General features: G+C 47.1%; 1 protein-coding gene across 2 annotated transcripts in view; it reads left to right on the forward strand.

The window, feature by feature from the left end:
* Positions 1–17,382, forward strand: part of LOC149299333 (phosphorylase b kinase regulatory subunit beta-like) — a 58,703-nt gene that overhangs the window by 25,050 nt on the left and 16,271 nt on the right. For both annotated transcript variants that reach the window (XM_089486285.1, XM_089486286.1), the window contains exons 7-14: positions 1,368–1,483; positions 7,100–7,163; positions 9,581–9,676; positions 10,652–10,849; positions 11,074–11,131; positions 12,192–12,269; positions 13,984–14,142; positions 16,645–16,739. In XM_089486285.1, the coding sequence (XP_089342411.1) occupies positions 1,368–1,483; positions 7,100–7,163; positions 9,581–9,676; positions 10,652–10,849; positions 11,074–11,131; positions 12,192–12,269; positions 13,984–14,142; positions 16,645–16,739 (864 nt within the window). The remainder of the gene's footprint in view (positions 1–1,367; positions 1,484–7,099; positions 7,164–9,580; positions 9,677–10,651; positions 10,850–11,073; positions 11,132–12,191; positions 12,270–13,983; positions 14,143–16,644; positions 16,740–17,382) is intronic.

Genomic DNA, 17,382 nt, shown 5'->3' on the forward strand with positions numbered 1-17,382 from the left:
CCCGCTCACCTGCCGATGATAAGTCACAAAGAGCCGCCCCGGAACCTGCACTTTTACCGTTTACTATTACCCTCTAGTAATGAATCCTCTCGGCCCAGGGATGACCGGAGGACACAGAGCACTGCGATGTCTCCCAGCTGTTAGCTGTTGTCCTCCATTCCCATCATCCTTCCACGGCTAGACCCGAGGGTCCGGTAACCATGGCGAGTTGCTATCAGCCTCAGAAAGCTGGTTAGTGTGGTTCTGGCACCATTTTCTTCTAGTTGAAGGGTAGCCAGGCCTGGACAGCCGGCGTTAGACCGCGGCAGCGGCGTTTGGGGATACACACTGTGAATGCGCCTTTGTACATGTTCCGCAGTGTCTTTCCCTGTCGTATCGTATCCATGCGCTTAATTAAATACCAGAGCCAACGCTGACAAGAGGACGCTGCTCTCGGCGCTCTGCTTTCTGTTGTGATTCAATTTCCATTTACCGCCCGCATTTCCGCGGCGTTCCTTTTAAAAATGGACTTTGCAGGCGGATCCTACAGGCAGCCTATTACTGGGAGATTGCTCTGCCGTTTCTTCGCCTTATCGTTCACACACTGAATTTCCTCCCCGTTTCCCAATCTCCGCTCTCGCCGCACGTCTCCAGTAAGGGCCTAACTGGTTATGTACATCGTGTTTGCTTACAAGAAGACTTGCCTTCGATTTAGGAACAATTTCCTGGCTGTAGTGTTTGCCCTCAGGGTGGAACTCTGTATTTTTATTCCTTATGGATTTCACGCTCGCCGCTGCACTCGGTCTTACTCTCATCACACCGCTGATTCCACGGCAGCCCATCGCGTCGCTTTCCCGTGTCTCCCCCGATGCCAAAAATAAAAATAAGCAATAAGCATATATCTGCGGGCACCTTCTCCCTCTCGGTGCAGAAATCCCCAACACAAGTTACATGGCGCACCCCAGTTCCATGGGATGTTCTGTCCCGGTGTTTATAGATGCAAAAAAAAAAATAAAAAGCTGAATAAACCAATAACTTGCAAATGTAATAAATCGGGAGAAAACGAATGACATCGATAGGTTTTTCTTTGTTAATATTTATAGAAGTTATTTAGCATTTCTTGAAACGATTGACCTACCTCCTAAGCAAATAGATGGGGATTCTAAAAGGAGCAATGCCAGCGTTCCAGGACGGGGTTAATGAAGCTCCATACTGACCCTGCGGCCGGACGCGCAGTGAGGAGGGCACATTTCCCCCCGGTATACGGGGCAACAGCGTTAGTCTGGTGCCTGCTGGTTGCGCAGTAACATTGACGAGAGTTACTTGGCACGTTATTACTAAGTCGAGTTGCCTTTTTTTGACGCATTTTGTGTTTTCTTTGCTCGCAGGTGTCGTTCATCCAGAACCTCGTGTTTTGTGTGGAGCGGGCGTATCGCGTGCCGGACTTTGGGATATGGGAGAGAGGCAGCAAGTACAACAATGGCAGCACCGAATTACACTCCAGGTAACGGAGCGCTCCCCTCGTCATTATGTCACACTGATTGAAAATGAAATGGATCAGAAATGGATCCAGTACAGCTAGAAGCGTCCTTGTGAAGGTAGAGAAATGTTTTCCCCCAACCCTGCTGCGATTCCCACTTTCTCCCATCATTCTGAAATCGATAAAACTCCGTGACGGAAAACAGTTCAGCAGACGTGGGCTTCGGTTTGCCGAAGAGCAAGACGGGTGACATTGTGACAAATGTGTTTGTGTTGGAACCTAATTAAATTTATCAGCCGGTTATAAATATATTTTTGTAATGAATGGGACCGTCCCGTGTTGTTGATCATCGGACCTGTGATGGAAGCTCGTTCGTCTTGGAGATATTAGGCATCATAATTAAGCGGTGAATGTTGATGAATTTGCAGCGTAGCACAGAACAGATGATTAAATCTTTCTTAGCTCTTCCATCCGGCGTGTTACGGTGTCGGCTCTGATGGATGTTTACTTAACCGGTCACATTACCGCAGTCATAAATGATTCGGCCGACACCTCAGACATATAGTATTAGAATGACAATGCGGCCCTCGCGCCGGCCTCGTCTCAGGGTGCAGGTTTATTGATTATTGGTGTAGATTGATCGTTTGTTTATAGGCTGTGTGATACGGCACAACCGCAGGAGCTGTCACTTCATCAGGAGGTGTGAAATGGAGACGTGCCGGGCGACTGGGGTTTCCCGGCTCATCTCCAGTCTGGTGTTGGGGTTTCTTTTGGAAAGCGAGCAGTTTAAAGGCTCGGCTCGCACCTGGTACAGGTGGATAGGTACGAGTAGCCATGTTCTTAGCGTGTAAATACTTATTCATTGTCTCTTTAGTTTAAGGAAGAGAGGGATCGCCTCCGCTGGTTGGGCGCAGGGCATCCCTGATGGTCATTAATCTGAGCTCCCCATTCACTAGAGGTGGATTTATAGTAACCACCAAAAGCTCAAAAGTCTCTGACTGCCCCCCGGAGAAACATGGCATATTAATAAAGCATTGGTTTGTTTCCGAAAGAAAATGGTAGACGCAAAAGAATTTGTGTTTAATCAGTGATACATATTTGCTATTTTCAAATGGTTTCTTTGTGGATAGGGGAGTGAACCCAAACGATGTCCTCCCGCATCCTCAGATGGATTCAGTTTACAATACGATTATCCTGCATCTTCAGAGAAAGACCCAAACTAAATGGAAGCATTCAAGCAAATACATTCCCTATGCACACGCTGTGGCTACCAAACATGTGATTGAGTCACGACAAAGCAATGGATCGGTCACAGGCTTTGATGGCAATTTTTAATAAAATGGATTATACCAGGTGAGGAAGAGACCTCTGAGGTCCTGCAGGCCTTTGTTACCTTGCGTCTTTTTCTAGGAGATACTGCAGGCACTAAAGAGTATCCGATGCTGAGGGAACACTTCCCTCTCTGGGACTAGGTAGACTTAATTAGTGTGAGTGTTATGAGTGTTTCTGTACGTTAACCCATATCTATCAGGCACATAGCTATTTAAAGCAGAGATAAATGTGCCCTTGGGACGTTTTTTTTGCTCTAATTATTTTATATATGCACATATATACATATATTTTCTTTGGTTCATACCAAAAGGTAAGCGGAGATCCGCCAGCAGATAATGAATAGAATGCCAAGAGAGGCATCTTATTAAATTATTTTCCAGAAGTGCTGACTGCGGACAATCTCTAGAAGAAGAGAGAAAAGCGTTGTTATCTCTGTCAGCTCCATTAATAAACGAGACACAGAACGCCGTAAAGTAATGGGCTGTCCCAGCTACCCCGGCCCGTGTGCCCCAAACCCGTACGTCACGCTACAGAGGACACACGGTGTGCATTCCCTGTGTCGGAAATAATAGGAAAGCATTGTGTACGCAGGAAAGAAAATGAAACCTCCCGGTAAATACCTCGGTGTCTGCACACGCACACGGCAAGCCTGCTTAATGGAGGCACCTATTTAAATAATTTATTGACCTGTGTGTTCCGACAAGGAGCGATCTAAGACGTCACGGCAGGATCAGTAAATCAGATTGGAGCACCGGGCATGTTTAGGGTGCCGGAAATCCGCCAGCAGTCACGTATCACACGGAGTACATGGACTTCTTGGCTGAAGGCAGGACCCTTTCCCCTGAGTTTTACCTTCATGCCTGCAAATACAGCATTGTAGCTCTGACGGGAGGCAATTCACACTTCGTCACCCACAGCAGGGCTTTCAGCCGTTTAAGGCTCACGGGTGATGATTCCATTTAAACAAACAGTCCTTTATGTGATCCTAGGATCAGGACTCTGCACTCAAAAATATTTCTTTATACATCAGCCAAACCGTCTAATCTTAAAAAGACTAAAAATCTTGCAATCGCAGTGAATAATAAAATCGTTTAAAAAAATCACCCAATAGATCTGTTTGTCTGCTGGAAGGAGGCGAAGGGGTTAAAACGGGCCCGGGGAGACGGATATTTCTAGCTCTCATGCCGGTATGTCACTCTTCTAAACAGACGCAGACCGCGGTCCTCCTCCTGCCAGCCCCGTATCGCTCTTATACAGTCACTGCAGCAAAGCCCGAGCCGTATAGCTGAATATTAATCTCACGTGCCGGCCGGCAGCTAAATCCTGTGGCTGACGGAGTCGTCTCTCCATTACTATTCCAGCACAGCGCTGCTTAGGGATTATTTATTAAAATTAAAAAAACCACTGTTGACACATTAATGATTTATCACCTTAAAAGCGCTGCCGGTGTGTTCTGTATTGAGGAATAAATTCTTCATCAGTGTTCCAATACACCTACTGTCCTGCCTGCATCCTGATTGGCTGCCGATGCGTCTCGAATGCTAAGCGGCCTCGCCGCCGCTCTTTCAAAGGAGTTCCCGAAGAAGGCGAAGAAACGCTCTCTAACCGTAGATTTATGCGTCTAATCGCATCGTTTGGAAAATATAGTGGGTATTTGGCGATGAAATACGCGGGACATGTTCTTACATAAAAGAATACTAAACTAAAGTTATTGGCGGAGAGAAATTGATGTCGTTTTAAGTGATCGATTGATAGAGAAATAAATTCCTAGTGCGGCTTGTAAAACACTCTGCATGAATCTTTTGCATGATATCGTATGAGCCTCAAGCGAATGTCTTTCCGTGTGAAATGCGGCAGCCGCCGGGAGATCTCTGTCGGCCGCCCCAAATGCACCAACGCTGCTGACTTGCCGTGGATAATGGGAATGGTAGTAGGGTGAATAACCGCACGAAGCCTGTATAAACAATAAACCACCATATGTGGAAGGTCGTACGTTACCTGAATACCCGGCATGCATTCTGAGCTGGGACACAGGGATTTAGGGCTCAAACAGGGACTTAAAGAAGGACACTTGGAAGGTACGCTCCTGCAAACAGAGCTAATAATCTGAGCAGGAGAAGGAAAAAAGAATTCTCGCCAGCATAATACAGACAAGTCTAGAAATTCGTAAAGTACGCACTATGTATTCTGCCATCCGGGGTCTATTCATCTCCCCGACTCCCCGCCCTGTTGGGAATAGATCCCGTTATTTGGTGAATGCAGCGTATTCTCCGTATATCGGTAGCGAGTGGTCTAAAAACATGACAAACCCTTAATATTGTGATTTTATGAGTCATAATTGGCCCGTAGCATTTTAATAACTGAGCAGTTTATGAAACCGTTGGTGATGGCTCTGTATGTACCGATGAAGCCCTTTTAATGGAGATACATACAGTGCATCGATTTTAGATGGAAAATTGTGTTTTATGGGTCATTTATGTGTTAAATTGTGTAACAAAAACTGTCCTGACCCAGACAGCAGTCCAGCGCTCATAAATTCATTTAACTCCTTTTACTGCCGTCATTAGGGAATAACAATATGTGATGTTTAATGGTCTGACCTATTCTCAGCCGTTCATTTCACACTGAATGCTTTCCACGGAAGGGATGCTGCCGGTACCGAGCTCAGTGACGCTGTCCGCAGGGTGGGATTATGTGGTCTGTCGGTGGAGGGATGCTGCCGGTACCGAGCTCAGTGACGCTGTCCGCAGGGTGGGATAATGTGGTCTGTCGGTGGAGGGATGCTGCCGGTACCGAGCTCAGTGGCGCTGTCTGCAGGGTGGGATTATGTGGTCTGTCGGTGGAGGGATGCTGCCGGTACCGAGCTCAGTGACGCTGTCCGCAGGGTGGGATAATGTGGTCTGTCGGTGTAGGGATGCTGCCGGTACCGAGCTCAGTGACGCTGTCCGCAGGGTGGGATTATGTGGTCTGTCGGTGGAGGGATGCTGCCGGTACCGAGCTCAGTGACGCTGTCCGCAGGGTGGGATTATGTGGTCTGTCGGTGGAGGGATGCTGCCGGTACCGAGCTCAGTGACGCTGTCCGCAGGGTGGGATTATGTGGTCTGTCGGTGGAGGGATGCTGCCGGTACCGAGCTCAGTGACGCTGTCCGCAGGGTGGGATAATGTGGTCTGTCGGTGGAGGGATGCTGCCGGTACCGAGCTCAGTGACGCTGTCCGCAGGGTGGGATAATGTGGTCTGTCGATATCTATGTTTCTATCTGTGGATAGAAATCGTTTGTTGTGCGGCTGCGAGGTGGCTCATCCCCTGTCATTTGTCTGATTCCTGCTTCTAAATAATCGTCGGTTATTATCGTGTGCTCCCAATTTCCAACCATTTAAACCCGTATCCGGGGGGTAATAAGATGTCCTTGGCCTGGGGCACATTCACACCCATCGTTCTATTAAAGAGACAAATTCGTGGCAGCATAACAGGGCTACAAACAAATGAACCCGTGGTTTAGAATGAGGCTCTCTGACGTGGGCAGCGAGCCGTCCCCGCCACCGCCTGACCTCGCAAGCTGCTGCGTTCTGCAAACCCAGCCACGGTATATGTGAATGTGCGCTGTAAGAGACATATGACAGCATCAGCCGTATTCGGTTGAAATTCCCTCCCCTGACTTCTGTGACTCTCCCCAAAACAGCAGACTCCTTCGCCCATCAGGTCGTGGAGAAACCAGGAGGTTCAAATTTGGAAGGATTCCATCTAGAAATGTTACAGTGCTGTGTTCCCACCGGAAACTTTCTATAAAATATATGTAATTGTGTGTGTTTCTATGTATGTCTGTATGTGTATGTAGATATGTATGTATGTATGGATGTGTATGTATCTTTCTATGTATATAAGTGTGTGTATGTATGTATGTATGTGTGTGTATCTTTCTATTTATGTATGTTTATGTAGATATTTGTGTGTGTGTGTATGTATGTATGTGTATGTATCTTTCTATGTATGTAAGTGTGTGTATGTATGTATGTGTATGTAGATGTGTGTGTGTGTAAGCATGTGTATGTATCTTTCTATGTATGTATGTGTGTGTATGTTTCTATGTATGTATGTGTATGTAGATATGTGTGTGTATGGATGTTACTGGAGCCGGGCTGGAGAATGTAGAGGTGGCCATTGCTATTTAGGGCAGGGGGGCAGAATCATATCTCTCGCTGGTCCCGTGTTAATGCCTGGGTGGGTCTCGTGATCAGCCCTTATTAACCCCGTCTTTCATGTACCGATAACCGTTCTGGTAACCGTCTCCTTTCTTTGTTTTGTTGCAGCTCAGTTGGGTTGGCCAAAGCTGCGTTGGAAGCCATTGATGGATTCAATCTCTTTGGAAATCAGGTAAAATCGCCTCGATAACGGATCTGTGATATAATTCATACTGTTCGGATTAAAGCACATGGCAGGCTGCATGGGCTGGGGAAGGGGCAGATTCTCGAGACTTTCATACCCCCCTGTTCTATATACTGTAACAAACATCATATAAAGTCCAGCGCTGAGACACGCGTGGTTTGGTGGTTCTGGTACGAAGCGGGTAGCTGGTGCTTTGGAGTTTTTAGGAATCCAGACAGATGCTTTGATTTGTGATCTGGAAGTAGCAGCCGGTGTGAGGATATGCGGCACGGTATAGGTTCATTCCTTAGCTTATAGATTATTACTGTATCCATCTGCCACGGGAATCGCATTCAGACACTCGCACATTTCAAAGCCGCAATTGTGATTGAAGCCGGGCTCTGCTGCCTGCGGCCGCCGATGGCGCAGGAAGGGATTTTTAAAGGAGAAATCTCCTCTTTGAAAGCAGCGATGTATATGATTTGAAATTTACCGCATTCTCACGGGAAATCATTTACTGGGAAAGCTTTCTTTGTGTGTTCTTCCATTCAGCTATAAAACGCCTTGTTTTCTTTTTACACAAAGAAGACATAGAAAAGTGCCGCTCTCTCCCTCTCTCCCCCCTCTCTCTCACTCGCCCTCTCGCACTCGCCCTCTCTCTCTCTCTCTCTCACTCGCCCTCTCTCCCTCCCTCTCTCTCTCTCTATCGGTATTTTTCCCATGTTCTTTTTTAGGCATTGGCTCTTTTTTGTTCACCAAATGTCAGAAAGTAATTGTATTTTGTCGCTGCAGTAAATTTGAGCTGATACTGAATGAAGGTTGAGTTTTCAGGAGTTTCTCTTTGATCATGTTTGTGGGTATCGGCTGCGTATTTGCAGCATCATGCGTGGAAGCCGTAGACCTCAATGTGTCCTCTGGTTGGGGGGCATTTAATCTCTATGATGCGCCTCCCAAATCCCCCACAAATGTAAAGATAAGAAAGATCTCCCATCCTCGGTTATGAGCGTGTTTGACATTACTTGGAATCTTCTATACATTTCACTGTAACGTATAGACATTATAATTCCCTGCAGGTGAATGTTTATAGCGTGTATGATGTGTGTGTGTTGCTATAACCAGCTTCGCCGTTTGTGATATACGTTCTGCTATAGGGGATCCCTGTCGCTATACGCTTTACCCGCCGGCGCTGCAGTTCCACGCACGTTGCCAGCCGGGGCTCGTTGCATCTTGTTTAGTGCGCTGAATGAGAGTACAGAGAAGCGAGCCATTGTGAAGGTGGGAGAATGACGGCTTTGAATGGCTGTATGTAGGTGCTCAGCAATAGCCACGCATAATATATATGTTGGTTCCAACAGCGGTATTACTGAGGACCTAATGATCTCGCGGGTTTATCTGTCAGCGTTTGTTTTGTGTAATGTGGCTCGGAATGGAGCTGCCAGCCGCACAATCACTTGTTCTTTCTGTGGGTAATTGTACGGTAAATACAGAGTTTGAAGTTGCAAATATCTTGTGCATTTCTTTGTATGTTGTGTCAGCTCAGGCATAACGCCCCGTGGCTTTGGACAAACATCGCCCTGATATAATACGCTGGCACCTAGTATTGTGTGCTGGAGAATTTGAGGCCGGAAAGCTCGTCCAGTCAATGAAGTGATTGAACATCTAGCCGCGTAATTCAGAGACAACTAAACATGGGATAACATGCGTGTTATCGCAGGAATTACACAGGATAAGCGTAAAGCAGCCACACGGTCGGCATCAAAAGCTCCTTAGCAGAAGCTGCGGGATAAGCATTCAGGAGATTTGTAAATCTCTGGGCTTCTCTGGGCCCCGCTATTACACACAGCGTTAAATCCTGGAGCGCGTGCAAATCCCCGCGGACAGAATGCCGGAGATTTCCAATCTAATCGCATAGTTCCTTCAATCAGAGAGGAAGCGCCCGCTATTATTTATTGGTAGGTAAGGGTCCCAGCTCTGACCCCAACAACCCTCATCCTGTCCAAGAAAGGCTCTGGGGACCCTAATGTGCCAGACTACGAACAACCCTTCGGAGTGTACGTAACTTTGGCAGCATGCCACCTCGTTGTGTAAATGCGCATGAATGTATAGGAACAAGCCCTGGTGTCTGAGGTTTGATGGAGCTGGGGGCCACAGTTAGACACACCTGGTACATGTAACCTGAAATGGGAATGGGACTATGACTCTGGCGGTCTCCGTTGATTTCTGGGACAGGTTTAACTTCGTTCCAAGCTCTGTACTTTTTGATTGTTCTCAGATGAATGTGTTTAATTTGTTATCTTGTCAGCGAACATGGATTGAGTCTTCCTTATCGATCATGCGCCCAGCAGCCGGGGAGCGCCCAATTGATCAGCGTGTGCTAATTGTGCATTCCAGGAGATAACGGCTTGTTTTGTTTCTTGTGTCGACAGGGCTGCTCTTGGTCTGTCATTTTCGTGGATCTCGACGCTCATAACAGAAACAGACAAACTCTGTGTTCATTGCTACCCAGAGAGTCACGATCCCATGTAAGTCAATAAAATTAAGGTTAAAAGCGTCACGAAGAGGAATGATAGCGCATTAACACAGCTACTTGGCATCACTGCTCATTCCTCTGGCATCCTAATTAGAGAACATTTGACACAACTATTAAACGTTTGAGTAATGAATTAACAGGAAACGTCTGAATGAATAATATAAAAACATGTTTACTCCCATCACGGGTGTCTTTATCTATGCCCTGCCCGTCGTATGTTTAACAGCAAGGACTGTCCTCTATAAATGAGAACCCCCCCGCCAGGTTAAACTGTTAGTCAGATTCCCTCTATTATTATTATTATTATTATTATTATTATTATTCTCTTTTATTTATATAGCTTGAACAGTTTATGCACCGCTTCTTACAAAACATTTATTCAAGGGGAATAGACGGAGTAAGCCAAACTGATACATTAGGTTAAGAGGGCCCAGCTCTCAAGCTTACAATTTATGAAAAAAATGTGCACCCAAAAGCCAAAGAGGGCCCAGAAACCAGGCCATGCAGCGTTAGGTGCACCCAGATGCCAGACTGGACAGGGCTAGGTGCACCCAAATGCCAGACCGGGCCAGGTGCACCCAAATGCCAGACCGGGCAGGGCTAGGTGCACCCAAATGCCAGACCGGACAGGGCTAGGTGCACCCAAATGCCAGACCGGGCAGGGCTAGGTGCACCCAAATGCCAGACCGGACAGGGCTAGGTGCACCCAAATGCCAGACCGGGCAGGGCTAGGTGCCCCCAAATGCCAGACCGGACAGTGCTAGGTGCACCCAGAGGCAGGGTTAGTGGCCCGAGGGGCACAGTGGGCAGGGTGTTGACAGGTGCCAGATAACAACAAGATTTCGTGCCAGCTTTCGCCTGTATGCGCGATGCTATATCTGAATGCTCCTTGAATTATACTCCAGCCAGCTGCTCCAGTTTGGGGAATTTCTGTGCATTCTGCGCTCACTTTTCTCTCCATTCTCAGAATACAGACGCGGCTCTCCTGACCTGCATCAGTTACCCCGCGTTTGCCGTGGACGACGATGCTTTGTTTCACCAGGCACTGGATAAAATTGTGCGCAAACTCAAGGGGAAGTACGGATTTAAACGCTTTCTACGGGACGGCTATCGAACTGCGTTAGAAGATGAGAACAGACGTTACTACAAACCAGCAGAGATTAAGGTGATGCTGTGTTTTACCTAAGCCTTTATATTACTGTCTGTCTGCTCGGAGGCCATACTTCTCAGACCAGTGATTTCATACTTTATTTCGCTGGCCACTGTTTGATTGCAGAACAAAATAATTTAAGAAAAAGAAAAGTTAGATGATCAGCGTGTGCAGCGGTGTACATTTACCGCGTTCTGATATACGTCTAGCTGACCTCGTTCTCTCATCTCTTTCTCCAGTTGTTTGATGGCATCGAATGTGAATTCCCCGTGTTTTTCATCTACATGATCATTGATGGTGAGCCACCTTCTCCTGTGTTCTCTGTGGCCCAGGCGACAGTCTGCGCGATACATCTATATGCTGGAGTGCTAGCTCTTCTGGTTGAGCTCAGAGTCTGTCCTTATCTATATAGTTCAACCAGAAGCCAGCTGAATGTATTTAATAATGTGTAACAAGGCTGTTGGAGGCCTTTATGTAGTTCCAAGTCAGAATTGTGATGGGATGGTTATTACTTGACTCCATCTGCTTGTAACAAAGCCTGCTGAGTGTCAGAGGATTCATTAGGTATGAACAGCACATGCCTATTATCAGAGAAAGAGACCCGCGTCGAGTGCTATATTCACTGAGATGCCATATTAAACACCGAGTGAAGCGTATGTCACCGCTCAGCACTCCCGGCTAACGCGTACGCTCCGTGCCTACCCCTGAAATATCCAAAGGAAGGATTCAGACTCTCAGCACACACAGCCTGTAACAGCCCTGCGTGCTTCACATCCCCGGATCTCCAAAACTAACATCATAATTAATCAGGTTTCCTAAAATAGCAAATAACAAGGAGCCCGGGAGTGCGTCCTCCGGCTGCCATTACGGCTGTCATTGTTCGTAGAAACATTCACGGAGCAGGACACGGCATGCCCGGTAATTTTACCTTCAGTACCAGTGAGAATTGTTTTATTATTTGCCACTCAGAGGGACAAAACCTCTGATTTCTAGCGAGCTTTGAGAGCGGGGGCACTAATAATAGCAATCGAGCTCCCGTTCCAAAGGATTTCAGGTTTTAGGTACACGATGCCCAGTAACCGGTTGTAATTCTGACCTTTTTATATAACAGAACATACAAATGACACGCGGCGACCGATGTCGCTCAGGGACGGTATTTCACGTGTTCGGCGATAAACACATTTTGGTTGCTCAGTACGCTAAATGTGGTGGTAGTTGCCATCTCCTGTAAATGACCAACTGTAAGACAGTAAACAAAGGGTTAAAACAGTGGTGAGAATCCAGGACGTTATAGTGTTAATGTAACCGCGTACAGTGTGATTTCATTTTACCTGCACGTGACGTGTTTGTCTTTCAGGCGTTTTCAGAGGAAACTCCAAGCAGGTGAAGGAATATGAAGAAGCTTTGGATCCCCTTCTGTTTCATGGCTTTGACGGTGAGACAATTTCATTTCATTCTGCTGATATTTAGAGACACATCAGGGGTAGTAAAGCGCAGGATTCAGTGATTCAGGGGTTGTATATACAGTGCTGGGACTCTGGGGGGATCACGGAGGGTCAGAGTAGGGGTTTTGGGTTGCAGGGCTCAGCCGCCATGACACCGAATGTTACATCTGGCGGCTCCATCTTCCCGTAATGGATTGGCTAGAAGGGAAATAAGGCTCTCCGCAATGTCCATGGCCGCACCATGGTATCCTCCCAGAATTCCCTTCCCGTGTTATACGCATATATTTATTCTCTTTGCCTTTCTCATGCTGGGAAAATAACGGTGTTTGAGATGTTGATTTAAATGTTCCGAATGCTGAGCGTTTGGAGGGGCAGATTCACTGCGAGTCGGGCTTTTGTTGAGATAAATAAGAGAAGCGCAGAAAGCACTGATTATAAATGAGGAAATTACCTGAGCGCTGCGCTCCAGGCAGCTTGACTGGTGGAATTAAAAGGATGTGATACCCCCACCCTGTATAAAAGCATTGAGAACTATCTGCCTATTACAACTTGCCGCAGTTGTGCAGGAATCGTATTCTTGTAACCAGTGTGTTCTCCACACATTACGTGACCTAAAACACACGCACACATACTAACACACAGAATCGCTCTAACATACACATACTAACACACAGAATCGCTCTAACATACACATACTAACACACAGAATCGCTCTAACATACACATACTAACACACAGAATCGCTCTAACATACACATACTAACACACAGAATCATTCTAACATACACATACTAACACACAGAATCACCAACATACACATACTAACACACAGAATCGCTCTAACATACACATACTTACACACAGAATCACCCTAACATACACATACTAACACACAGAATCGCCCTAACATACACATACTAACACACAGAATCGCTCTAACATACACATACTAACACACAGAATCACCAACATACACATACTAACACACAGAATCGCCCTAACATACACATACTAACACACAGAATCGCTCTAACATACACATACTAACACACAGAATCGCTCTAACATACACATACTAACACACAGAATCGCTCTAACATACACATACTAACACACAGAATCGCCCTAACATACACATACTAACACACAGAATCACCAACATACACATACTAACACACAGAATCGCCCTAACATACACATACTAACACACAGAATCACCAACATACACATACTAACACACAGAATCGCTCTAACATACACATACTAACACACAGAATCACCAACATACACATACTAACACACAGAATCGCCCTAACATACACATACTAACACACAGAATCGCCCTAACATACACATACTAACACACAGAATCACCAACATACACATACACACACACAGAATCACCCTAACATACACATACTAACACACAGAATCGCTCTAACATACACATACTAACACACAGAATCGCCCTAACATACACATACTAACACACAGAATCGCCCTAACATACACATACTAACACACAGAATCGCTCTAACATACACCTACACACACATTCTCTCCCCGGGTGAGGGTGAAGTAATACTGCGCCCCGGTGCCAGTAACCCCAGGCTCGCCGCCGAAGCACACAGTAGGTTGTTTGCTCATCATGACTTCAGCCCCGAGACCTCTGACCGGTTGTGGTCTCGTCGTGTTTTTCTGCAGGGTGTCCCGTGGTGCCCAAGTATTTCCATGTTCCTGCCGATTTTGTCGAAGCCGAAAAAATGAACCCAAACAGCCAGAAGAGATTCCCGAGTAACAGCGGGCGCGACGGAAAACTCTTCCTCTGGGGGCAAGCGCTGTATATTATCGCCAAGTTACTGGGTAAGTGGCACGATGACCTGCAGGGGGTGCCATGAGTCCGGGGCTGGGGGGCTTCATGCCGGGACATGTATCCATCGTTGATCCCTTTGCCTGGCAGCTGTACTTAATAAGCTTATTCCATCTGCAGTTGCTATAGTAACTGCTGGATTTATTATGCTTAGATGTGGCTTTGTCCTTACAAAAGGAAACCCCTCGGCATGTGGTGCTTTCTGCCATTCCCCGGCATACAGCTGACACCATATGAAATAAAGGCAGCGAATACTGTGGATTCACATGTGGATGGCACGTCCTGTGGTCGAGGTATCCGGAGCCCTGATACCACGTTCTTGATGAGCCGCGGCCCCCTGTTATGAAATGTCACAGCGAGGGAGCGGACCCCCATAGCTCCTGCGCATCACCCCACAGTAATATGTGGCAGGATATTTACAGCCAGACTCGTAACGCTCGCTCATGCTGACGGCAGAAATGTCTCTCCGACTCTACATATTGCAGATCGTTCACCCGGGGAGCTATTCTGTAAACAGCGCGGTGCTGGAGTGTGCTGTAAACGAGACAAGTGTCACTGCGGCTCAAACAGCCCAGTAAAACGCGCTGGATTTATGCCTCAGCCTTAATTTATCCCTCTCCCCGGGGAAACGTGAAAAGCAGGGCTGCAGATCACAGAGGGATTCAGGGCTTCTCGCGGTACCAGGAGCGGCGCTGCACCGGTGCGTTTTAAGAATAACATTCAAAATTCCATCTTTACAGAGTTTGTAAAGAGCGGTCATTATCCGATCGGGCGGCAGACGGCTTCAGGACGTGTTTATTATGAGCCGCGTTAATTACTCAGAATTCTACACGCTGACAGCCAAAGCCTTAAACCTCTGCCAGCCGAGGGCAAATGATGCCGTGTACTGGGGTAAGAAGGCACTGGTGTTCAGTGATAAACCCTTTCGCTGGGACGAAAGCCCGGTACAAACATTCCCCAAACAGCAAGAACAGAATCGGCTAAAAGCCCTGAATCGATAAAGTGGAAATTCTGTCATTTAAAGGCGAAAAGTTAGCAAAGAAAAATGTGATTACTCGTGGCCTGGCCATAACCAGAGGATCCGAAATCAATAAGCGCTTAAGCGCACGGTGCGGCATGTGGACAGAGGTCGCCTTTTCAGAAATCAATACTCTTATAATATGTTGACTTTAACATCATGCGCTGGGCGGCCCTCATTCCGGGCTTGTTATGCGCAGACATTATCGGTAAATTAGTCAGAAATCCGCGCGGCTGTCATCACCCACAAGCGATTTACTCGGAATAAAGCGGTGGGAAGAGACGTCGGCCGTCGGTTGCATCGCACCAGATCGCTCCAGTCTTCCTCTTTTGTTATCTTGACAAACAGAAATGTATAATTCTAGTTGCTAAGTTACTTATTCCGGACTCTTTAATACTCATTCAGTGAACCCGAGTGGAGGAACGCCGGTAGACCAGTACATCGTTATCTGGTCTGGCTCTTCGTGTGATCCATTCCGAGTGCGACGTGTGCGTGGTTTGCAGAGGCGGCCGCTGGAGTGCGGCTGTGATGCTGTCTCGGTTATTATATATAAAGGGCCCCTTCTCTCTGGGAATTGACTGATCCCCGTTTCCGGTGCAGTTCATACAGAGGTTTAGTTCTGCTTCGTGGAGCTGAAGCTCCGAGCTTATATTCCTGCGCCCGCCGCGACTCCAGCTTTGTAGCTAAGCCATGGGACAGCTCATCTGTGTAATGGCAATTACCGGCGTCTACACGCGATCGCCAGCGGCACCTGCTCTATTAACTGCCGGATATTGTTTCAGGGAACAGGTAAAGGGTTAAGTCCTTCTCTTACTCTTCCCACGGTGGTAACATTTATGTTACGTCTCCAGCACACCAGCTATTGTCCCAAACCCATTTACTTGAAACAAACGTCATACCGAAGCTTCCCACGACTCATAGAAGCAAATAATGGAATTTCAGCAATGTGGAAAATCACCAAATTGTTCCTTAAAATTTTTATAAGCACTTTATCGCGAAGCCGCGCAGGAGTTAGCAGCCGGCGGGGGGACGGAGGCCTGGAGCAGTGGATTAGCTCTGCGGACCGGCCCGGAACATATTCAAAGCTTTTCTTATTTGGTATACAATTTCATAGCCTCGGGGGTCCCAAATAACGCGTACAATCACTGTGTTAGCTCTTCTTCTCCTATACGAGGCCAGGCTTTATTACAGAGAAATCCAGATAATTCATAATACATGATAATGTGCGTGGATTTGTTGGCGTGTGCTGGGATTGTGATTGTCTTCGTGGTGCGGAGTTATAAGAATACAAGCGGGGGCTCAGGGTCCCTCTGACGCAGACATCTTATGGTATTGAGTGCTAGCTCTAAGGCAAAGCAGAACCCAATTCCACCCAGCCTTGGAGGAACCACGTGAGAATCACATGTAAAACACATGTAAACGTGTGCGTGTTCTCTGCGGCATTGCACTCGCTCACTGTCCTTTCTCTGTTTTGTAGTTGAAGAATTAATAAGTCCAAAAGACATCGACCCGGTTCACCGCTACGTCGCGCTGCGAGACCAGAGAAGCATCAGCATGCGATACTCCAACCAGGTATTACTAACTTCATGGGGCTCTGTGATACGGGCCGGGAAGGGCCAGGAAGGGCCAGGTCTGTGCTTCTCCAGAATGTGGAGGCCGCTGTCAGACCATGTATGTCATCGCTGCCAATAGCCCCGGATTACCGGTGGATTATGTTACAGATGTTTATGTCTCTGACTTAAATCACAGCCGTTCTGGAGAATCACGTAATCACGTCTTCTTCCTTTAATATTACGTGGTATCCGTGCGGTATCCACGCAGTATCTCACAGCTGTCGGGTTGGGGAAATTGTAATTCTCTGCATGTGAAATGACTTGTAAGGCCTGAAATCTCCGGCACGCGGCAGCCGTCCCTCAGCCGTCAATATCCTGCATGATTCGCTTTATAAAGAACATTGATTTCAGACATTGTCCCGGGGTTTGTCTTCAGCTATGGCTGGCAAGCCTGGAGAATAGGCTGCCGGGGAATTCTGTCCCATCCCAGAAGCTCCGGGAAAGCGGCCTCGCGCTGCGATGTGTGGCTTACGTGCGGAATAAATATGGTAGCCAGAGAGCCGTGTGGCCATTAAGAGCCAGCGAGCTCGAGACTCGGGTTATTAGTCATTTAACCACTTTTTGTTTTTGGTGTTAATGTCAGTTTTCCGCTCGGCCGTAGA

This window comes from Sceloporus occidentalis, unplaced genomic scaffold (genome assembly GCF_023333645.1).
Source record: "Sceloporus occidentalis isolate IW3139 unplaced genomic scaffold, rSceOcc1.0.p SCAF_29, whole genome shotgun sequence".
In the NCBI taxonomy this organism is placed as follows: Eukaryota; Metazoa; Chordata; class Lepidosauria; order Squamata; family Phrynosomatidae; genus Sceloporus; species Sceloporus occidentalis.